At 40.3% G+C, this 24739-nt stretch overlaps 4 protein-coding genes across 4 annotated transcripts; 3 read left to right on the forward strand and 1 right to left on the reverse strand.

Moving 5' to 3' along the window:
- Positions 1 to 10: 10 nt before the first annotated feature.
- Positions 11 to 11954, reverse strand: TpMuguga_02g00703 (putative integral membrane protein; the record flags this gene model as incomplete). Its single annotated transcript, XM_760176.2, has 1 exon — positions 11 to 11954. One exon carries the CDS (start codon positions 11952 to 11954, stop codon positions 150 to 152), a length of 11805 nt encoding a protein of 3934 aa, XP_765269.1. The 3' UTR covers positions 11 to 149.
- A 1129-nt stretch (positions 11955 to 13083) lies between these two features.
- On the forward strand, positions 13084 to 14198 carry TpMuguga_02g00704 (uncharacterized protein; the record flags this gene model as incomplete). The annotated part of the gene is made up of 1 exon (XM_760177.2): positions 13084 to 14198. The coding sequence occupies exon 1, from the start codon at positions 13146 to 13148 to the stop codon at positions 14196 to 14198; it is 1053 nt and encodes a 350-aa protein (XP_765270.1). The 5' UTR covers positions 13084 to 13145.
- Positions 14199 to 14825: 627 nt separating this feature from the next.
- On the forward strand, positions 14826 to 15669 carry TpMuguga_02g00705 (putative integral membrane protein; the record flags this gene model as incomplete). The annotated part of the gene is made up of 2 exons (XM_760178.1): positions 14826 to 15584; positions 15610 to 15669. 2 exons carry the CDS (start codon positions 14826 to 14828, stop codon positions 15667 to 15669), a joined length of 819 nt encoding a protein of 272 aa, XP_765271.1.
- A 59-nt stretch (positions 15670 to 15728) lies between these two features.
- Positions 15729 to 24737, forward strand: TpMuguga_02g00706 (uncharacterized protein; the record flags this gene model as incomplete). The annotated part of the gene is made up of 3 exons (XM_760179.2): positions 15729 to 16513; positions 16553 to 24484; positions 24518 to 24737. The coding sequence occupies 2 exons, from the start codon at positions 15729 to 15731 to the stop codon at positions 24471 to 24473; spliced, it is 8706 nt and encodes a 2901-aa protein (XP_765272.1). The 3' UTR covers positions 24474 to 24484; positions 24518 to 24737.
- Between the last annotated feature and the right edge of the window lie 2 nt (positions 24738 to 24739).

Consider the following 24739-nt stretch of genomic DNA (forward strand, 5'->3'; position numbering starts at 1 on the left):
TGTGTATATGTAAATCTAGAGAATATTGAAGTAAGTTTCAGTTGTGTATTGTTTTAAGCCCGCTCTGGAGCATTATACGATATATAGAAATTATAGAGAAATTTTAAACAAAGGGAAAACATATAAATACAATATCCAATTTAAATCAATTAAGCCTGTGGAGTGACTGGGAATCCCTGAACGTTACCCACAGGTGATAACTTGGCGGTAACTTCAGATGTGAAGAATGCCCAGAGGAAAACATGAGGCTGAAGCCAGAAATCAACATTGGCGGTGACAGTTGCAAGAAGGGTTTCCAACTTCTGCTTGTCTGCAGAAGAAGTTGGACTTACAACCTCGCCAGCAAATACAGCTGTTGGTGTCGAGGTAGCCAAGCTGTACCAATCATAGGTAGGAGAAGTACCTGTACCAGCTGGAGTAACCAGAGCCAATAGATCCGCCAAATTGTCTCTGGCTCTTACGTACAGATAAAACTCTTTAGATGTGAATTTATTGGGTGAAAACTTCCAGTGGTTCCAGAAGAATAGTGACATAACAGTATAGGGAGTATCATTTTGATGTAGTGTGTACTTGTAAACATTGTATCCATCGGGTAGATGGGGATTTGTTGGAGTGGGCAAGGTACCCTCTGTGGCGCCAGGAGCCAGGGCTGCCTGCACCTTCTCCATCTTTTCCACTGTGACTAAGTGTCTCGGAGAGTAGAATGTGCTCTTGACGGAGAAGTCCAAGTTGAGAGTCGAGGGTGTAAACTCTCCGCGTCTCAAGTTTTCGCGGGCGACAAATCTAACAACGTCTGCAACCTCTGAGGCCGTAAGCCTCATCTTCGTCTTGAAAAAAAGCTCAAATTTGTTCCCAGATAAGTATTTGAAGTAGAAATTTTCCAGTCTGTTGGCTTCGTTACGGTGAGATAACTCAAGAACTAGTGGGAAAAAACTATATTCTTTGGGTGAACCTTCCTTAAGAGGGCGCAAAAATTTATAGTGAAAGGCTGATACGTGTAATACATTTTTAAATGGTAAGTTGAACCCTTGGAATACTGTGTCTCCGAAGAAAACCTTTTCTAGTGTGAATGCTGGAACAGTGGATGGCATGGGAACTTGCTCAGCACCTTCGGCTGGTGCCTGAGTTAAGAGTCCGGGAGTGAATGAAACGAATTTCACATCAAAGGCATCCAACGATTCAACGTTAACCATCATGTTACCCCTCTTGTAATTCTTAGTGGCATCGAGATTGACAACATACGAGTGCTCGAATTGTGCATTAACCGTATTCAACCGTTGTTGCATTGCATCTACAAATCTCGTAAAGGTCTCATCAGTGGTCCAAGCAAAGTCAGTGTGTTCCAAATTGTACATCATGGAGGAAAAGTTGACCATAGAATCGTCGAGTGCAAACTTATCTCCTTTGAGCGATAATACAACGTATCTGTGCTGAACCACGTTGCCTGTTGTAACTGGTTTGTAGGCAAGCAGCATCAAGGGAGTTCCATCGGCATTTAGAAGGGCTGAAACCGAATTTACTGTGCCCAAAAGAGCGTCAGAAGCCTCTTTCTCCATTGAAAGTCTATGACCATTAAATGATACAGCCTGTAGATTGAACTGGGGTAGTGGATCAGATTGTTTGTTTGCATCAGTTGAAGCCCTTGGGGCCATTTGATGTACAAACCACTTAAAGTTGAGAGGTGGGAAGAATTTTACACTCTCGTCATAGTCTGATAAGTCAACAACATTTGGTTTTGTTGGAGCATCAGACCCCTGTAGCTTCGATTGATCTCTCGTTAACTTATAGCCTGAAGAGTATAACACCCTGGTGGCAAAGAAGGTCTGAGTGTTTAGGGCGTAAGTGGTCCTTCTTCTAGCTGACATATTTGCAAAATCCACGTTAACATCCAAGGCATGTAACTGTTTAAGCTCCAAAAGTTTATGTCTTAGAGATCCTTTCGCTTCTGGTACAAATGGTTTCCAGGTATGATCCAAATCGAGAACAAAAAAGTGTCCTGGATATGAAAAGGGTGCTGGTTCGCGAGGTGGAGGGGGCGATTGTTCAGTATCAGGGGCTGATCTTGAATCAGGACCTGATGCGGGAGTTGCCGAAGTAACAACCTGGGCTGTTTCCGTCGAAACCTTCGGAGTAACTTCAACCAGTCCGGTTCTCAACAACGAAGAAACTCGTTGAACCGCGTTTGTGAAGGTAGTAGTTCCAGCGGCTCCAGCTCCGGCCTCAGTTGGTGCCTGTACTTGAGAAGCGGGGGCTGCGGTAGTTGAAGGTAGTTCAGCGTTAAGCAATAGGTTAGCAGGTGGGGGTCTTTTCATTTTCTCAACCACAGGTTCATCCACATCTTCAGAGTCAGAATACTTAAGCTGTACCATAAGAGGAAGTTCTGAACCATTAGCAAAGTAGGCATTGAATGTGTGCAAGAAATTTCCCACAGGTAATCCGGCTGAGCTCAGGTTCTTTCCGGCTAGTCTCAGCCCTCCAAAGCCGAATAAAGGTGAAGATTCTGGACTACCGTCATCGTCATCGTCCGAAACACGAACCGACATGTCGTATAGATCATAACGCCTGAACGCAACGTCGTACGATTTCTGGGCCTCGGCAACTAGCTCTGAAAGTTTGTTGAGAACGTTTTTGGCACCGTTACAACCTTCTTTCAAAGGAGTTTTGAGTGAATTGTTTAGTTCTTCTTTTTTAGCAGTAACCTGTTTCTTTGCTTCAGAAGTTACATTGTCAGCCATAAGATCACCTTTCTTCTCCTTGAAAGCGAGTAAAACAGCTTTCATTTTTTCGGTTCTTTGTTCGTCAGTTGTCTGTTTATTAGCTTCAAGGACTTTATCATTAAGTGCCTTGGAGGTGTCATAAGCTTTTTTCAGCTTATCGTCATCAGCAAGAGTGTCGTTTACCTTCTTTGCCGCATCATATGCTTTTCCGAGCTTTTCAAAGTCCTTTAGGTCCTCTTTTAGCCTTGAAACGAATGCTTGCATTTCAACTAAAGTAGTTTTATCTTCGTCTGCGGAGAGAGCTTTTGCCATTTCCTTGACAGTTGATGCAACTTTTGCGGCTTCCTCAAGCAATTTAAGAGCAGATTCAGCCCCCTTTAACTTTTCAACCTCTCTAAGAGCCAATTCTACTTTTTTCAAAGCCTCTGTCTTTAGAGACTCAGAAAATGCCTCGGCTGAATCGGATAATTTTTTTAATTTTGTTGGATCCGATGAACTAGATGTTTGTTGGGGATCAACGGCTGCTTTAAATGTTTGATCAAAAGTCTTAAGTTTTTCTGCAAGAGGTGCCAACTCTTTAAGCTTGGCTGAAAGGGCCTTTGTAGCAGCGAGTTCCATTGCAGCTGCATTATCGGATTCGGCTAAAGTTTTCTTTAACTCAGGATCCTCTCCCTTCTCTACAAACTCTTTCAATTTAGTTGCAAGAGAAAGAGAAACTTCAAGCTTATCAAATGCAGCTAAAGCAAGGGTGAACTTTGCACTAGTGGTGTCGGCTACGAGATCGGATTTGAATTTGTTATATTCGTCCCTAACATTAGAAGCAGATTCAACTACATCAAGTTTACCCTTAACTGCTTCCTTTAGAGTCGAAAGAAGGGCAGTTGCCTTAGCGTATTTGGTATGATCAGTAGAAGTCGATGAGAGATCCGAAGCAGCCTCCAAAGCTAACAGAGAGTCAACATCTGGTGCTAACTTTGCCAGAAGAGCGCTGGCCTCTTTAAGTTTTTCCATACCTTGACATACAAACTTGAATTTCACAGCGGAATCATATGCCTCAGTTAACTTGGGACCCTGTAGTAAAGACTCCTTCAACTTTTTAACTGCGGCCATCGTGCTAACGAAGTTGGCACTAGTTACTGTGTCTTCGAAACTGGTAACAGATGCAACCGTTGCCTTTAGATTTGTAGCAAAAGTGTGAGCTGCATCATATTTAGAACCGCTTTCAAACTTTGATTTAAGATCAAGTACTAAATCTTTAAGTGTGTTCAGAGCAGATGTCATTTCGGATAGTTTATCACCAGACTTAAGTTGAGCTAGTTTTTCAGCTGCCAAAACCAACGCAGGTAATGTCGTCGCTTCTTCGTTCTTTCTCAAAGCTTTGGCTGATGTGACGGATTCGTCAACAAATGTTGATGGTTTTACGTGAGGCTGAACAGCCTTAGCAGCGGTTACTGCCTCTGCGAGCTTAGCTTTTACGGAAGTTGTATCGGCAGACGTTGGTTCTGAAACTGTGTAGAATGATTCGGAAGCTGCCTGTTTGGCCGATTCCAGTTCCTTTTTCTTAGCAACTAATTGTTCTTTTTTATCGGCCATTGCTTTTCTTTTATCGCCAGTATCCCTGGAGCCAGTTGATTCAGCTTCTTCATACTCAGCCTCTGCAAGTGCTACAGCTTTCTCAAGAGAAGCCACTGCAGCTTCCTTTTCATAGAAAGTTTTAAAGAGGGCAGCCCTAGACCATTCAAGCTTGAGCCATAAATCCAAAAGAGAATCTAATCTACCCTTGGCCTCAGGCAATTTAGCCGTTAAGGAATCAAGTTTCCTCTTCTTGTCCTCGGCTTCAAGGCGATACTTCTCTCTATTTTTTAACTTTTCTTGATACTGTTTATCACGCTTTGCCTTCAATTTATCCCTTGCATCAAATGCCCTTTTAGACTGAGTAGTATGCTTTGAAAAGCCATCAGTGAAAGGAGTTTTAGAGCCATGAAGTTCCTTGCCACAAACTTCATAATTCGACTCTTTGGCCAAATCAAGCATCAACAACTTATTCTCCTTGTAGTTGAGATCGTCGAGTGTTTTTTCAAGGTCAGAAACCTGGAGGGCTTCCCATGTCTGAGTTAAAAATGTAAATGAAAAGAACTTCTCGGCCCCATCGAGTTGGACTAGTTTAAGAACCAAAGGCTTGTACGAAGATGAGAAGAGTGTGGCGGAGAGGAAGTTTCGATCAGCCAAGCCCAAGTCAAACTCTCTTCCCAAAAACATAACCCTCCTCACTGAAAAGGGTGCGTTGTCAGAGAATTTATGGGTTGTTACATTATAGCCATGGAACATATCGTCACGTCTGTTAACAAACACAGTTTTGCCGTACGAAGAGTAGCTGTAGGAGAGTTTGTCGTTTTCCACATACAATAGTGGGTTCAGGACGTGTGTTTTGACCATTTGTTCTGCAGGGGGAGCTGGAGTTCTTGCGACTGTAACCGCAGCTTGAGGTGATTGTGCATCAGAAGACAAAGCAGTAGAGAGATTGGCGTCACCAACACTGTCGGGAGCGTCAACACGAGATGGGGCTCTAGGTGCCACCGCCTCTTCTGGTTCCTCTTCTGGAACGGCTACTGCGCCTTCAAAATCCTTAACTTTCCCCTCAGAAAGAACATATTCGCGGGTGAAATTGGCATTCAAATGGAGTGAAACCTTGTTGGCGGTGTTCCTGGCCACATCAGCGTGCTCATCGTAAACGCTGTCGAGTGCGCTTTTCAGGTCTCCTGAAGGAAGTCTTGCTTCAAACCACTGGCCATTGGCATTAGATGAGAAGAATTTGTACCTTCCTCCAACCTTAAGTTCCAACATCAAAGGTTTATTGAGTGAGAAGTAGACTGCAACTTGGCTTGCTTTCATAACAGGTAAGTTCTGCATTACCACGCCTTTGTTAACAAACTTCGACACTGTGAAATTTGTGTTATCATGGGCCTTGTGAAGGTATTTAGTGTATCCTCGTACTCCTGGGAATGAGAACTTTGTCACATTCATGCGAGTCAAACCGTAATAGGTTCCTTCATTCTTCGACACATCAACCACGGTAACTTTGCCCAACTTGGCACTTAAAGTATTTAGTTTGTCATAAAATTCTTGGTTTGTTAATCTTCTTCCGCCTGTTTCAAGTTTTACCCATTTTCCATACTGGCTCAAATGGTAATAGAACAAAACGAGCTTACTGGAAGTGCGAACGTGTAGTTCCAAGAAAAAGGGTGAAAAGTGTCCCACAGGTGTGAATACATACACACTGTACACATTGTCCTCTGGAAGTGGAAAGTTTCCTGTGCTGAAATCAGTCCCGTGGTACAATAATCTGTTGAGTTTTACACCTTTTAATTCGTCCAAAACGTACAAATTATACCTAGAGACGCCTTTGGGAACTGATGTGTCAACCACATGTAAGGCTGGTAACAACTTAACACGGTCGGACTTATTGCCCAATGTTCTCTCTGCAACGTCCAAGAAGTACTCGTCCTTAAAGTGAGCAGCGAGTTGCATGAGCAATGCTGAGGCCTGTGTGGCTACATTATCACCGCTGTACGTGCCGACAGTCAACTCGGCATCTGGTGCACTTCCGAGTAAAACTAAATCGTCCTTGTGGTCATTCTTAAAGTACTTGACAGTATCTTGAGAAGAGTCGCCTACACCAGCTTCTGTCAACTTAACCAACAATAAGGAATTCTTATACCAGAACGAATCTACCCTCTTAACATAGGTGGCTGTGGGATATGCCCTTACAACCCTATCAGACATCTTCAACAAAAGCATCCTAGCATTAGTGTTGTTGAGAGCGTGAGATACTTTGTGGAATCCGTTCCAGTTTTTAGGAGCTGTGACTGGGTCCTTTGTAACAACCACTGCAGATGAATCCTTACCATAATTTTCTCTCCTTTCCAATGACACTGAAACTCTGTTAGCAAAAGGTGCTTTAACCTCCTTCAGTAGACGTAGAAGAACGGATTCTGGTAGTCTTTCATTGTTATTATCGGTTGGATGAACAACCCATGATCCTTCTGAAGAATACTTGAAGTACTTATACTTGTTTTTAAAGCCAGAATTGTTCAACTTTGTCCATTCAAGCTCCAAAACAAGTGGGAGTAAGTCACCATCTGTGAAAACTGTGGCACTCCTTACAAATCCGTCATGGAGGTTAGTGAGTACTATGTCGCCCCAAAGCTCTAACTTATTAACTCTAAACACATTCTCGTGGTTAGTGGCTGAGAAGTGAGTAAAGCCCCTGAAACCTTCGTCTAGTGAGTGTGATGGGACAACGCGAAGGGTAAGTCCTTCTGACACGTACTTGACATATGAGTCAAACGAACTGCTCTTGTCAAGGTCAAGTTCAACTGGCTTAACGAAAGTGTCCTTGAGTTCTTCGAGCATTGATGCCACAGTGGCTCTTGACAAAGGAAGATCAGACTTGGTGGCCAAAGCCCACTTATCTCCCTTCTTCATGTAGTACTTGTTATTTACACCGTTGTACAAGTGCACGAAAGCGGGTTCATGGTCAAGCCACCAGTAGACGTTGACCTTGAAAACAGTGTCAACTCCGAATCCACTCATTGGGGTGTCTCCTAAAGTGAATTTTCCAACCACTGGCAAGGCTGCGCTCATCACATTAACTCCTCTCAGGGCGTTTGCCTTCAATGTCTGGTAGGTGTTCAAAACACGCTCGACTGCAGGCACGACCCTGGTGCTGTCTGGTTGAAGGGCTGATTGCTCTGGTAGTAATACCGCAGCTGGAGCACCTTCTGGAGTCTGAACAACAGAGTCAGGGAGTGTTGATGGTACAGCTCCGCGACCCAAGCTTCTTGAAGTTGCCACTCTGGCCTCTTGTTGCTCCTGTTGGGGTGAACGGTCAGCGGAATCGGATGACGGCTCTAGTACTGTGGTTGCGTTGAGATTTGCAGCAGTTGGAGGTGACACATTCTCAGCATTACCTGTTTTCACAAGAGAGTAAACATGGCTATAGAGCGAGAACCCCCAGGTCTCGCGCGTGTCTTCCGTAACTTGGACATTGAGGTGAAAGTGCTCCGTCGGTGAGGCGAGAAGTTTGGAGCTGAACTTCCTGGACAAGTCAACCTTAAAGGTCCTAGCCATCCTGTCTCTTGCAGTGTTAAGAACTTCTTTCAAGTTAGAGGAGGGAAGTTGACCAAGGGAAGGGTTTTCCAAGAGTTCCCAGTTGCCCAAGTTGTTAGCGAAATAATAGTAGTGGTAGGAATTCATATTTTTCTTGGATGAGTGGAGCTCCAAAAGTAAAGGTGTGTTTTCATGCATGTAAACGTACGCAAAGTATACCAATTCATTGAAAAGGGGGACGTTTGTCACATAACCATCATTCTTAACGCTGGCCAGCTTGAATGGAACTGAAGTTGTTCCGTCAACCAGGTCGTGCAAATACTTCTTATATCCTTCAAAACTCGTCTGGTTTTGTAAAACGACGTTCACAGTAAACTCGTGGTATGGGTATGAAGTCTCTTTGGTGAGTTCCAGAGATAGTTGATCAGCAACCCTTGATTTCAGATCCTTCAATACCTTTGCCAATGACTCCTCGTCGAAGCGGTCGAACGTAACTGGGGTGTATCCGCCTTCAAAATCTGACTTGTAAAACAAATCAGTCCTGTCGTAAGTCACTACGTGGAAGAAAAGGTAGTTTTTCCTGAATGTGTAGACGGTTAGTGAAAACAGGTGGTTAACTGTTAGAGGAAGATTCACTTGAGAGCCAGAAAGCAACAAGTTGCTGAGCAAGAACGGGTATTCCATGCCCTCAGGCTTGTATGTGTACTTCATATATCCTGGAACCAGATCAAATTCAACAAAGTCGACGTTGAAAAGTTTATTACCAAGGTCTTCCGCAAGATCAAGCGAGAACTCATTGCCGAGACCGTCTTGAACGTACTGAAGCTTTTCCCAAACGTCCTCTTCTTGAAATGTATCAAAAACACCGTCGTCTAACCACAGACCGCTGTCATGAACGAAATGATAGTACTTTGGACTATCGTCGCCAGTCTTCACGTGCAGGTATAACGGTGAATCCTCTTTATAGTATACTGAAAAGTCGGATACCTTTAAACCTGTTGAGAATACAACTGCATCTCTATCACCGTACATAAATGTTCGTACAGTAAATGATGTTTGTTCCTGTTCTGCCCCAGTAGACTTGAGTTTGTGTAGGTATTTGTTGAAGCCTGCTTCTTCAGTCTTTGTAACCAAAAAGTCAGTTTCATTTAAGGTGTATGCCTCCTTCTTTGAAAAATCTACATCAAACACTGTGCCGACTTTGGTGGACAAAGTGGTCACAGCAGTGTTCACTTGTTCATCGGTGAAAGAAGTGGCACCTGCCGGTGGCATTACTCTGGTCAAAGCGCCGTCGCCGCTCATTGCGAAGTACTTGGGGTCAGAGTTGGTCTTGACGTACATTGGAAGCCGATCCTTGTAGTACACCATAACTGTGTGGAAATCGTCGGAGTTCAAACCTGTCAAAATTTTCTGGCCACAAGTGAGTGCAGAAAACTTAAGTGATACGTTATCGGGCAATTTATGCTGGACCAACATTACGCCGTTTGAATTTGGAACTTCGGACCTTGAAACCGATACTGGCGTACTACCTTCAGAGGCCAAATGCTTCAGGTTATATGTAACAAGCTCATCATTCTTAGCTGATCCGCGGCAAACGTCCATCTTTGCAGTGTGGCTCAATTGGACCTTTTGCAACAAAAGGACGTCTTTAAGAGGAACATTAGTCTTGTTGTATTGATACCAGAGTGTTCCTTTAAACGAGTTTGAAAAACGCAAAGGAGTTCCCTCTACTCCATAGACGTAGAAATGTAATGGCACTTCTCCGTACGAATATACTTCCATGCGTTGGACTACCATATGCTCAGGCACAAGGGGTTGGTTTGCTGGTCTTATTGTTTTATATTGTTCTTCCGTGACATTTCCGAGTTCAACGTCAAAATCGTAGTGCTTTACCATGCTTACTGGGAAAGGTGCTGAGAATGTGTGAACTCGTTTGGTGAAAGATGTCGGAGGGTCGTTGTCATATGAGGCTGAGTCGGTGACTGTAACAGTTACTGGGCCTGATGTAAATGTTCCTGAGGAATGGCCTAGGTTTAAGGTGACCTTTCCCAGAGTGGCTCGAGCCTTGTTCAAGGCTTCCTTTAATTTCTCTGCTGTGGTTGGTGCTTCCTCTAAGGCGGACCAAACCTTACTTTCTGCATTGTACCAGTAGTAGAAATTGAAAGGTTCTGCCTGAGTAGCTTCAGGTTGAGCACGAGTAGGCGGAGGAGATGCAGATTCTTCTACAGCTGTATTAGATGGTTGGTCTCCACGTTGCGCAGATGAAGACGCCTCTGAAGGAGGAGAACCAGAGCCTGAGCCTGAGCCTGAGCCAGAAGGAGAACCTGAACCAGAGCCAGAAGGGGGAGTTTGTGCAGGAGGTCCAACTGGTGCGGCAGGTTGAGAAGTGCCCACGACCTTCAACAACATTGGAACATCAAGATACCAATAAACAGTGGCATCAGTGGTCCCTTGTAATGGTTCACTCACGGGCAATACATCCTTACCGGCAACTGTAAACTTCTCGAATTTGAAAGGTCCTCTGACTGATGGGGAATGACTGTATGTAGTAAAGCCTTGTAAATTTTCAACTGCCGCCTTTGTAACAGAAACAAGTTTACCACCAGAAAGGTAACTGGCCTTCATTCTAGCGTCTAATACGTAAGAGTCTGTTAGTGAAAGCGCTCTGTTGTCTTCAGAAAGCTTTTTCAGAACTGCGGCGGTAGTGGACATCTGGTCATCCAAAACAACCTTCTTCCATAACCCAAGGCCATTGTTTGAGAAGTATAGATATGTTGTCGCCATGCCTCCGGAAGTGGACATGCTCATTTTAAGCAAAAGTGGAACATCAGAAAGGTAATAGGCCGAAACCTCACTCACTCTTAGAACTGGTAGACCCAATTGGGGAGTCCCATGGGAGGAAAAGGAGCCAACTAAGTGGGAACTACCTGTTGAGAAACGGTGCGTAAACTTTTTATATCCTGCCGCCGAAGTAGCTGCAGGACTTACTCTGACCAATACTCCATTGGTCGTGTAAGTTTGGTCGCGATCAGCTGTCTTCGATAAATCAAGAGTGAGAGGGTCACCTAGTTTATTCTTTAACATAAACAGCTTGGACCTGAGCTTGTCAACGACTTCAAATCCCCACTTATTTGTGTCCACACTGTATGTTAAATGTTCGTGCGCACCCCCTTGGAGTTCAAAGTCTGCGACCAAGGGTATGTTAAACCACCAAAAAACTGAGACGGATAATACTGGCTTTCTGGTCAAAACCAGGTCAGACAACTCAGTCCCAGAAACCAAAACCTTTTTTACTTTAAATGGTTTGGATGCAAGTGTAGTGGTAGTATCGGCGGGCATTGAAACTCCCGCCAATTTGTGTGTTAACTTAACAAAACCGGTTTGAGAAGATGAGCGTCTTGCAAGAGTGAAATTAACTGTCACGCCATCAACCTCGGTTTTATAAGCTCCGGTAGGGGTTTCAGCGTACTCATCAAGGCCCAAGGCAACAAAATTGCCTGCAGATACATTTAATTCATCCAGTTTAGGGCCTAAAACTGCGTTATCCAAAAGTGTGTTAGGATCGCGGTCAAATCGGTCCCATCGAAGGGCATCTTGGCCAAAATGGGCTGTATAGTGAAAATATTTTGTTAGCGGAGTATCTCCTGTCTTTTCTGCAGTAAAAGTTAAAAATAAAAGTGAATTAAACCACCAGTAGGCAGTAAGCCTAGTGACTGGGTCTTCAAAGAATTCGTTGGAATTCGCGCCGTCGAAAACCAACTTCTCACCCTTAAAGGGGGTAGGAAATGTGTGGGTATACATCGTATATCCTGGATAATCAGGCAATTCGCCTGAAACAACTGAAACTGTGACTCCACCGAATTGATAAGAATTAGACTTAGATCTAGCATCAAATAAGTAAGACTCGCCTAGGCTTCCCTTCATCGCATTAAATCGTTCGTTTGACAAATAGGTCACTACGTTAAGAACTTTGGGCGATGGAGGTTCTGGAGTTGCATCTGCCGATTTAGCCGATCCTCCCTCCGCAACTTTGGTCTCTTTTTTGTAAAAAAAGAAGAACATTGCGGCAGCGAAGACCAAAAGGGCCGCAACAACCAAGACGGCCGATACCAACTTTGTTGCGTTCATTTAATTATCTTTTAAATAAAAAAATTAAAATAAAAAGTTAAAACGCAAAAGAAGATAAGATAAAAGGTCCTATTTATCTATCAGCATGTGTCATTATAAAAATTAGGAAAACACATCGGTACGAAACCCTAAATTAAAATATACAACTGATTTACAAAGTGTGTGGAAATCAGAGAGTAAAACATTACATTAAAATATACAACCAAAATAAATATAATAAATAACAACAATGTCTATGGGGATAATTACATCGATAAATCGTATGTGTAGTCGTGCAATGGGATGACAGGACCTCATCGTACATATGTCATAAGCACCCATATGAGCCTTTTATATCATATTTAGGCTTATTTTATAAACAAATCAAGAGGACGTTCCATTTATATCGATAGTTTTATCGGGTCCCTTACACATTTTTTACACATCAGGCATAAAATTGTAAATACAACCATGAAAATACACAATAATAGGTTAATGTTGATATATTTATAGAATTATGTTTTATAGTGATGATTTTCCATCTATTTACGTCGATTTATAAATTTAGTCATAATTATTTGTCAATTCATAAATTTAACAAAAGTTTACAGAAGAATTCATCAATTATTTTATGTTAATTTAGTCTGATTTCTGCATTCCATTATTTATATTGTTAGTATCTTCTACTAGGTTTTTTCATGCATGTTCAGTTTCTCGTTGACATTTTTTAGTTTGATAAAATACCAAAATATTTATAATTAAAATAATAATTATTATAATTGTTTATTAATCAAAAAAAATCATATATAATTATTGATTTGTACCCCGTGAGTAAAGGTTATTATTAAGAACACCCGTTTATTCAGTACAAAAAACTTTAAATTAATATAAACAACAAAATACAAAGAAATTATACTTATGTGTATACAATTTAATTGTTAAATGTATTGTTTTGTACTTTGGAAATGGAAGGCATGCTGATTTTATGACTTAACACTTACAATTTTACCCAACTTTTTATCAAATATGGACAATTTTTGTATTATTTAAACAATTTCATGCATACTTACCAGATGTGTACGATATAATTCTACATGTGTAATTCATTTGATATGAATTCCCCATAAAAATTAACAATTTTGAAATAATTGGCAAAACGAGGAGGATTCTTTATTAATATCATATGATAACTAAGTAAAAAAATATGTTGATATGATTGTTCAAGTAATATATGTTTTAAGCTTTTATTTATGCCTTTGTCATTCTGATAGTATTGTCCTAGATATCTCTAAAGATGTTGATTTTGACAGATTCCACATCGAAAAAAAATCGAATAGTAAGGTAACGACACATAAATATTATAGCAAGGATGATTTCAAAATCGCAAAAGTTGTTGACGGTGAATGTGTGATATGGGACGGTGGTGTCAAAGGTGAAGTGTGTGTATCTGTTACAGAGCACTTGATAGATAATTCTTCATTAAATTTGCATATTAAAGTTTTAGGTTTAAACAAAGAAAATAGTGATTTTTACTACGAAAAAAGAGGTAAAACATGGGCTCAAACTGACCTCAAAAAGTCAGAATCATATTACCATCTGAATCAATTTTTGGAAGTAAAATTGGTAAAGTTTGATTTAAATTCAAAACCTGATAGAGAATTGTTTAAGGTGGAAAGAACAAACAAAAACGGCATTATAAAAAGAGTTTTGTCACCCAAAATTGGAGTTAAAGTAACCAGTGTCGAAAACAAAAATGAGAAATTTTGGGAAAAGAATGAGAATACAAGTTTTTTCCAAATATCTATCTCATACATAGGAAACGAAGCAATTTTAGCTGAATTAATTCTACAAAAGAATAAAGGGTTAGAATACAGGTATTTTGAAAATAAAAATGAACATTGGGTTGAAATACCACCCAAGTCATACGTTGAAAAATCAAAAGGAAATGATCTCCATTTCCCACATTATGACATAAATAATTTAGATTTAACCAAGTTTAGTGTAAAAGAATATGAAGTTTTAGGTATCAATACTATTGTTTACACACCCATCAGAGGTACCACAATATTAAATATAGTGGAAGGTAATATTCCAATATGGGCAACAAAGGGCGGAAATTGTGTCGATAAAATATGGCTTTATTCTAGAGGTGGAAAGTACCTCACCACGATTTTACGGGTCATAGATTCTAACGAAAGACAAAGGTTAATCAATTACAAAAGACTTGATGGTGAATGGAAGTTAGTTGTAAGTGAAGAATTGTAGAAAGATGATTTAAATTAAGTTTTAAACTGAAAAAATACGATTTAAACTAATTTTTACCAATCTTATACACTTTTATATAAAATGTGTAAGAATAACTTATAATAAAAATTAAATAAGAGTAGAATTTAAGTATTTAAGCACTAATATATTATAAACAAATGAATGTGTAAAAGAAAAATATTCAAAACAAGATGGAAACTATTAAATGGATATACTTTAATGTGTAAAATATACTCACAGGGTAGAATAAAAGGGTAGTAATCCTTTAAATTTTCGATGGAAATTGAAAAATATAATATATTTCAAGGTTAATATATATGTTATACTTCAAATTTTGAGAGAACCCAATGAACCTAAATTGTTTACGCAGCTCTACATTCTCTGATAATTAACCCCATAGACACTGTTGTTATTTATTGCATATGATTTTGGACTATTTTCTGTTTTGTAATCGTAAACTTTGATTCTTATTGTATTTATTAATAGTTTGTATATATATTTATCAAATTTTATAACAATGTGTTAATATCCGCTCCATGCACATTTTTCGATTATTGAATGAATTCTGAAGAGACCATAATACTAGTTCAATATCTTCAATTCTCAGTATTATTGTAGTTTTTTCCGATGAACAAGGCTAGCTTGGTTTCAGTTTTGCTCGTCGTTGTGGCCCTTGTGGTTTTGGTAGTCGCCTTGGGCTTCTTTTTTACTAAAAAAGAAAAGGCCGGCGCTGAAGAAGGAGAAGGAGCCAAGGAACCCACATCTAAGGCGGGTACACCAGCTAGTGCTAAAGTACTCAATGTCGTAACTTATTTGAGAGATGATAAGGTTGATCAGTTGAAGAGTATGGCTGATTCATATCTTTTCGATGCAAGAGCAAAACAAGATTATAAATTTGCCGATGTAACAGTATCGGTTGCTGTTGCAGAAGTAGAAAACTATCCTGGATATACAAAATTTACGCACACATTTCCTAAACCTTTTAAACCTGAACATTTAATGTTCGACACATTTGTAAAATACGACTCATTTGAAGACCCAGTTTCAAGTTTAACTGCTTACTGGTGGGCTAATTCACTCTTATTTTTAACTTTTAAGACGTTAAATGAAGCCGGTTCGTCAGCTAGGTATTACCATTTCACTGGCCTCCTCAGTGAATCCCGTTTGTCTTGGACCAAGTTTGCCTTTGATCCTACAAGAGTTTTGGATCCAGCCACTTTGGGTCCCAAGCTTGACGAACTTAATGCTACTTTCGGCAATGTTGTTGTTATGAATTTGGATGAATTTGTTGAAGGTGCCAGTGGAACATATACGACCGAATTATCAGGCTTCGTTACGACATTTACCTTAACGAAGGCTCAATATACAAGAGATGAGTTTTACAAAGTTACACACAAACTTTTGAACCCAGTTTCTGAAACTTCAAAGCCCTTTAAACTTAAAAGAGTTGAGGTTTCAGGGTCAGAACTAAGTGATGTAGTTCTGCCAAATAAGCCTGTTTTATACGGTGTGGTTTATTGGTGGTATAATATGCCCCTTTTGGTGGAATTCGACCTTAAAGGGGGTACTCGAGAATACTTAACATATAACTTTGAAACCAACAATTGGCTGAATGATACTGTCACAACTGTTAGGGCTAAGTTAAATGTATTGAAAGAGAATCTAGGAGTTCCTCTTGTTCTGGACTTGGGGAATAGACCCTCCAGTAATGACATGACTTACACTACAAACGATGTTCTTGTTAGAGTAACTGCTGCCGACAATTCTAACACCGGTTTCCCCAAGTACACTCATAGATTTACAACAGGAAAATCCCATTTTGTTGGTTCTTTTTTGAATGCCGGGGCACCTCAAATGGGTTTGCCTGTCGTCAGACTTAATGAACTTTCAGTTTATTTCTCTGATGACGTTCCTCTTCTTTTAGAGATGAACTTAACTCTTTCTGGTGGTTCTGGTAATAAATTTGTCTATTATACTACAAATGGATTTGGCTTTTGGACCAAGGCTCTCCTAGGCCCTGAACTTAAAACTCCGGCCGCGCTACTTAAGAAATTGGTTGCCGATAACAAGAAACTTGTTGCTGATAATGATAAATATGTTGTTGATGTTTCCTCGAAGAATAATTATCTATCTGTTGGCAAATTGTTAACTGTCACAAAAGCCGATTCTACAAATTTTCAAGGTTATGAGGTTTTTGTCCACAAAGCTAAAAATAACGCTCCTTTTAAGTTTGAGAAATTATCTGTAGCTGGGAAAGATGTTAAATCTGAGGGCGTTGACTTACAAGAAGGCGCATCAGCTGCTACCGTTTACTGGTTCCTGAATTATCCTCTTGTTCTTAAACTCGAAGGTAGCGCACCTGGAGCTCCTAAGCCACAGAATGCTCCTTCAACCGATGCTGGACAGCAGCCTCAGGGTTCACAACAACCTCCCCAGCAGGCTGTTCAACAACCTGTTCAGAGTCTCCAACAAAAGGTTGCATTTGCCAATTATTATGCTTATAATGGTGAGACTGGACTGTGGAAGAAGACTGCATTGGATTCTAACGCCGGTTCTGATACAAATGCAGCTTTAAATAAGATGTTGGAGACCTCAAAAGCTTCTCTTGGTTCCGTAACTCTTGATGTGGGACATTCAGTGGGCACTTATAAATCCGGGCCTGTTACTGTTGTGGTAACTTCTGAACCACTTGATACAAGAAGGCAAACTCTGTACGATAAAATGGTTCATGAACTTTCTACACCATTCACACTTGGAAAGCTGAAAAGTTTCGACTTTGGACTCAGACTGGCTCGGATCAAACAAGGTACGACTGAGGAATCAGAAGATTTCACACTGAAGGATGTAGTTCTTAAAAAAGCTGAGGTTTATGTATATAAATATGTCCCCCTTGGAATCAGGCTATTTTTAAACGATGGAACGATGCACTATTTTCTTAACAGTGTTAATAGGCCCTCTTGGCTTCTATTTACTCCAGAAGCAAATAAGTCTCTTTTATCCTACCTGGATACAGTCAGAGCTAGATTAAACACAGTTTCTTCATTGGATGTTTGTAGGAAACTAACGAGTGGCTCGGCTACTACTTATGAACTTCCTAGAGATGCTGGTACTGAAAAGGTTCAAGTAACACTATCTACTATGGAGGTGTCTAAGCCAGGATTGACAGGGCTTACCCACAAGTTCACTGATGACGTTAAGTTATCTGCATTGAATTGTAACGGTAAACTGTTAACTGGTCTTGATTATACTGCTGTTAGAAATGTACATGTTTATTACAGAGGAGCTGTTCCTGCTGTTGTTAAAACTAACTCTGATCCAAGGTATTTCAGAAGTGACGGAACAGGTTTATTGTCATTGCACCCTCTTCCTCAGGGAGCAAACGACTTAACCGCAGAACAGGTTGGGAACCTTTTAAATGAAGTTTCTGAAGATCTTGGACCTGTTTTAGAACTTAACCTTCAAGCCAAGTCAACATATATTGCAGGTGGAACTTCTGTGAATGTTACTTCCAAACAACTAAACAGTGAATGGAACGTTTATACTCACTCTGTACCAGAAACTGCTCAGAAATTCACTGTTTCTAAGTTTCTTAAAGGTACTGAAGATGTTAATGGACTTCCTACGTCATCTACTTATTCATCTGTACTCGTTGGTTTAAAAGGTGATGTTCCCCATGTTTTAGCTTTAAAGACCGTGAGCAATCCCAGATATGTCTGGTACGTCTTTAACAAATACAAGTGGCTCTTTGATTATGACAGTGACGAACTTCCAGATGATTCAGAGTTATTGGGATATATGTTAGATGTCGAAGATGGTCTTGACAATGAATATGATTTCGAGCTTGCTCCAGGATTGCACAGCGATTCATTTGCTTTAGATTACCACGATTTGTATCTTGGTCTTGAGTCATACACATATTTGTCCTATCTTCCATTTTCTAAGAAGTTCCCGTTCTTGGTCAAGTCACTAATGTATGATTCTGTTCCACTTGAACTTCCTGGTCTTAATTCACAACACTTAAAATGGTTATCTGTATACACTCTTTGGAAAGCCCCTGTTGTGTTTAATGCATTCACCCATGATAATAAGCATTTGTTTTATGAAAATACTTCTGAAGGGGTCTGGAAAAAGTTTGAACTGGCCGAACTTTCAGAGAAAACATTATATGCAAAGTTGAAGGAAGTTAAAGACAGAGCTTCATCTAGCTTCTCACCTGAACTTACTATGAAAGAATCATATAAGAAATACGGCTTTTCTGTTGATGTTTCTGTATCAGATGTTGATGGTGTTTCCGGATTTAAGAAATATGTCCACAAACTACCAAGATCCGCTGATGAAACACGGGATAAACCATTTACAGTACCATCTTTGAGCTACAACTATGTTCCCCTAAACGTTGTTATGCCTAAAGGCACAATGACACAACTGGAAGTATTTCAAAATTCTGATGGTGTACCTCTTGGTGTCTATTTTCTTGCTACCCTAACTACTGTTACCCCTGCTACTGAAGGATCTGAATCCTCATCTACAACTAAACAAAGTCATAACTACTTCTTTAATACATCTGGTCAATGGGTTGCACATGATAAAACCGATGCTGCACTCCAAGTAGAAGTTTTGAAGACCAAGCTTACTGCTGCAAACGAAACACTTGATTTCTACGTTGAAGTTGATCTTGTTCACAAACTACCGTATGTATTTTCAAAAGATGTAAAGGTTAAACCTGCGACGGGATCAGTTGGCGAAGGAGCCACAGAGAAAAAAGCTGTTGATTTCTTGGTAACATTTAACCCGAGGCCTTTCTATAAGTATACTACATATACTCACGTTCCGCAAGTTAGAGTTGGTACAGATCCTGTAAAAACTCAGGATTTTGCACCTTTTGTTACAGCATTCAAAGAAAAGGGAACAGTCCTGAAAGGTTTTGATCTTCTTAAGGTTGTTAAATTTACCGTATATTGGTTGGATGATTCCTATCCTGTGTTTGTTCATGTGACCACCTCCAACTCAAGCAAGTACTTCGGTCGCAAAGATTCTGGTTTATGGGTTCCACTGAAAACAGCCACTAATGCTCTTGACGACGTAGCCCTATTTGAATTGTTATCAATGGCAAGAAAGAACTTCGCTTATTCCGCAGATGTGGAGTTGACTGGGGGCCTTGCTGCTGGATATTGGGAGAGGTACTTCACCAATGGCCTTGCTATGAAAGTCGTAGATCAAGGTTTAGTTGGTCAAACCTTTAAATCATACCTTCATAGCTCGGCTTCAGTTTTCTCGCCGACTTTTAAGCTCATGAATTTTAACCTGTGGGGCAGATTTGTATACAAAGTCCCCGATTTGGGATATACCCACTTTGTAAGAGTAGTCACTGATTTGCAAGATTTCCCTCTTCTTATGGAAGTTGGAAGTTCACTTTATAATACAAGGAATGGTCCCCTTAGATATTACTACTTCCAGTATTTCCCTGATCCTAACTTTGGTTGGTTGGTCCATACTTTACTTGAGTCTAAAACGAAGTTGAATGAGGAGGGTCTGTTGAATTTACTCAAATTTATGGTTAATCACTCACCCAATGTTCACACTTTAGTACTTGATAAGAAAGCCAATTATAATAGTAAGACTGATCAAAATGTTACTGTTTCTAAAGATAATACTTCACTTCCTGAATCTAAGTTCGAAGTTTGGACTCATACATTGTCTGATCAGTCTTCTTTCAAGACTTTGCTGTTAGAGGTTAATGGAAAACGTGTAGTACTAGTAAATAAAGTTTTAAAATTTAAACTTGCAAAAGTTTACTGGCTTAGTGGAGTACCGGTACACGTAGAGCTTGAACACGCCGACCAGAAGGGGACTGCTAAAAATGTTGAGGATAGATTGCATTATTTCTGGACTAATGGAGATGTTTGGAACAAGTTATTGGATCCTTTAGTTACTAATGAAACCCCAGTTGCTGGTTTACATGATGTATTACTACCTTACTACACCACACATGTCACATTAGATCTAGGTAAAAGGCTTAAATCTCATATGACTGGACGGCCTACTCAGTTGCAAATGGTTGAGTACAAACACGAGAATTTTGATCTCCCTGAGGAAATGGTTGGATATCTCCTGTTCTCTGATGAAACTGGAGTTAAACTTGATAAGGTCATGAATCACGGATTTGACTTTGCCCGGTGGAATCTACCACTTCCAAAAAATAATGTATACCGTGCAGTAGTTTATAGTCCAGACTATTTCTATTCTCCAGTATTTCTAGAGTTATTGTCAAAATCACCTGCTCCAGAACCTGGGGAAAATAATGCTATGGTGGAACATTATCATTATTACTATCCTACAAGTGCTGGAAATTGGGTATTTCTGAATACCGATGAAAAAAAGTTGGACCTTGGACACCTTCGTCTTAAGCTTGAATCGTTCACAAATCCTCTCCCAGTTTTGTTGGATTTGGCCAAGAAAAATGGCACTTATGGTTTAAACGAACTTGCTGTGACCAAAACAATGCTTCACTCAACTAATCCTTACGCTAAGTATGTCCATAAGTTGACAAATAATGAAAGTTTCCTCACTGGTAAATGGGTGTTTGGCGGATTAGTTCTTAGCAAATTACCTTTGGTCAGGGCCAAATCCGTTTCTGTTTACTTCTACCAGGATCTTGTCCCATTGTTAGTTGAGGTTGTTGACGACGGACTAGTCCGACATTTTTCAGTAGATGCAAAGGGATTTTGGCTTCCAGACTTCGTTTTGCCAACTGCAGTTCTATCGTACCTTGATTATCTTGTTAATGACTTGATGCTGTTTGGTAAGTCTACTGATGAATGGGTTCCACAGCTTTACAATAAGTTCCTTTCAGAGTTTGAACTTGTGCCAGAACTTCCTGCTCCAAAGTCAACTGTACCAGCTCAAGCCGGTGCATCTGGTCAACCCGCTTCAAACGCTGCTCAAACTGGTTCTGCTCAACTACCTTCAGGAACAACCGGTGTTCAAGTTGCGACCTCTGCAGTAACTACCACTCTAGTCCGTGCTGGAACTGCATCAGAACAAAGAACAGGCGTTTTGAGGACTGTAACTTCGCAAGAGAGACAACAAACATCAAATGTTGAATCTACTGGTCAAGTTGCTCAGGTTACCGCCGCTTTGTCCGGTTCTGTCGTCCAGTCTATGGCTGGCACTAAAGCAGGGGCCGGCGGAGCCGATTCAACTCAGTCTACTGCAGCAGGAACACCTCGTGCCGAAGCTGCTGCTGCCGTGCCTACTGTGAAGGCAACAACTGGGGCAGATGGAGTTTCTGGATCGTCAAATAGTGTTCTTCCATTATCAACTGCAGCCCCTGCAAGGAAACCAAGAAGGTCATTCCGTCCGGTAGCTTTAGACTTTGACAAACTATTCTTCGCTTATGTGTCTTTGGGAAAGTTTGTGGTTGTAAAAAGATTTGAGTATGTCCCATACGGTTATAACTTTTCAAGACATTCTCTCTTAGGTGTTAAATCACTTTTCGACAAGTTCTTTTTAAATGACAGGATGTATTCTGTTTCTTACTATTCTACACTTCCCGTTAATAAAAGAAAAGTAAGCTCTCTTGGATTTTATTCTTGGGCTGATAATCCTTTACTGTTGAAGTTAGGTTTCGATAACAAAACTCCTAAATTCTTTTCATTCGATAAAACTGCCGATAGTTGGAACGCCCACAATGTTGTGAATCTTGATGAGGAACTTGAGGATTTAAATAACAAGTTAAATGATGCATTTGTGTTTGAATTGTCGAAACCACTCAAAGTTGAATACAGATATTATAATAATACTGCTTATCGTACTTCTTTGACTTCAACTTCAGAGAACTCAGCATTTTTTTCTGTAACTTATAAAACATATCGATACAGACCTTCAACATCGAATTTGGTAGATGACGTTTATACTCGTCTAAAATTCAAGGTTGCTAAACTTAGGTTAAATGGAGTTGATCTTTCAGTTGATGGACTTCCAGTTGACATGAGTTTTTATATGTTAAAGGTTCACTCTTCTAAGTCACTTGGTAAACCATTGGTTTTAGTATTATCCGACTATAAACCTGTAGCTGGTACAGATGGTGTACTTGTAACGACTGTAACTGAAAGTACTCAGATGAATACTCATTACCATTATCATCTGAACGCTGAAGGATCTTGGACATTCTTCGTACCAGAAGGTGACAATGGTGTGAACAACAAATTGGTTGAACTTGAAAAGGCGTTTGCAGTACGAAAAACATTGGATTTGGCAGTTGTTACTGGTGCAGCAACCTCAGTGTGGTATAAAACAAAACACGAAGACTTTACTGTTGATAGGGTTTTCCTTCAATTACTCCGACCTCATTCCCCGCCAGTATCAGAGTCTGGTGAATCCTCTGCTCCACAATTTAAAGTTGTCGATCCACTCTTGGGATTACCTGTAAAGACTGAATTACCAGGCTCTGGTTTATTTTTAAATGTTCCTCTTGCTCCCTATAAAGTACCTGTTGGTCCAGAACTCGGTGAGGGCTTTGAGCTCTATCTACATCACAAGCCATACTTTTTGCATTCTGCTGCTTCAGCTCCTCAACAACGTGTCATGTCTGCTGTTGGTCAAGCTGATGCACCGGTTCACCCTACTCCTGAAGTTGCTGCTGCTGTCGGAGCTCTAAGTGCTTCTCTCGGTCAAGATGTTTCAGTTTCTTCACCTGCTGAAGCTGTTCCACCAGCTGCTGAAGCTCCTCCATCAAATGCTGAACCTCGTTCCGCAGCTGCCCCTCAGGCACAGGCTCCTACTCCTACTCCTACTGGTGTAGTGAAATTTCAAAAGTTTTTGTTGAACGACTTGTGGCTTTCTGGATTTCCCTTAGATTTTGCTGCGCCTTTCGAACCTCTTGCAGATGGATACGCAGGTCTAACAGTATTTTACCAGAAGAATTCAAATAACCCATTCATGTTTGCATTGTTTGCACCCCTTGAAAACTCTGGATCTCTTGATAAAGCGTTTTACCACGTCTGGGTCAATAGGGACCTCAAATGGGTGAAGACTACTGAATTGCAAGAATTTTACAAGCTCATGCGCTCAGTTGAACTAAGGCTAGATTTATCTGAATTCTCAGAAGTACTTCCAAAATTCACCCAAATGTTAACCAAATTTTCAAATGAATCCAAGACACTCTTGACTAATCCCTTCCGGCTTGATCTAAATCAAGACGACCGTGTTACATTTGGAGATGTGGTTGTAGATAGAGATGCTGATGTTCTTCCAGATTTAAACCTTGTCAAGGTTACTTTTACACCATCGCTAACCATGGGAGATTCAAACGCTGCGAACTTTACTTTGGAAAAAGTGACTAACTTCAAAAATAACTATGCAGGTTTTAGATTCCCTCTTTTCGGGGTTGTGAGAGTAAATGTCTACTTCAGAAATGAACCTGATCGCTATGCCAAAGTCCCTGTGCTAATGGAATTCGTTCAGAAAGCCTCTGAGAGCGGAGCTAACAAGTTAAATCACTCTTTCTACGCATATCAAGGCGGTAATGAGTGGAAATTCTACTTTATGTCTCTAAACAAGTTGGAAGATCATGAAGTTTCAGATTTAGTCAACTACCAATTGTACCAGTTCTACAGAGTATCTAAATTACGCGAGAATGCTCTGCTACTTGATCTAGATACTAAGTTCTCTCACATGAATTGGGGCCGTTTTGTAGATTCTGTTGAATTTTACCACGATCCTACTCCAAATGCACCATTAAGTCCTGTTCCTGAAGGGTTCCTTCTTTACAGGCACTCCATGGCTACTGAGAACACTACCTTTACTCTTCCTTTTTTCAAGTTACAGGGACATGTAAAGGAAACTGGATTTAAACTGCCTTTCGCTCAGTATTTCGTATATTATAAGGTTGGCGAACATGTGCCATTTGTTTTTGCATTGGCTCAATGTGACAATGTTGACAGACAACCAACGCATCACTGGTACTTTGTTAAGCAAGGCGACTATGTCAAGTTTAAATTTGCTGAAGACGTCGACCCCGATAATAAGGATAGTAAGACTAAGGTTGCTGAGAAGTTTAAAGAACTTCTAAATTCTCCACCGGCTCCACTAAATGAACCCGATACATTGAATTCACTACCCACTGGAACTAGCCTTACATTCCCGACTTTCCCTCTAACTGATCCCCGAGTTTTATCCAAACCATCGAATGGAGTACCAACTCAATCTGCTCCAAAAAGTTACAATCTTAGTGGGGAACTCGACGTAGGTGATGACTCTAATTCATGGTTCTAAGATCACTTAATGTACGTTTTTATTATTTTAATTCACATGTTTAGGAGATTATATATATACTAACATATGAGATGTTAGTAAATTATACAATAATATACCTTAACATTTGTATGAAACTATTACGGATGTTAAATTTTACCTTATACACAAAATATTAGGCCGACGCCTACCTCTAATTTCTGAACCCTTACTTTAACTCTAAGCAATGGGTTCTCATCTGAGTCGTTTTAATTGTATATCCAAACTTAAAATTATGATTATTTATA

The sequence above is a fragment of the Theileria parva genome, chromosome 2, assembly GCF_000165365.1.
Source record: "Theileria parva strain Muguga chromosome 2, complete sequence, whole genome shotgun sequence".
Taxonomy (NCBI): domain Eukaryota; phylum Apicomplexa; class Aconoidasida; order Piroplasmida; family Theileriidae; genus Theileria; species Theileria parva.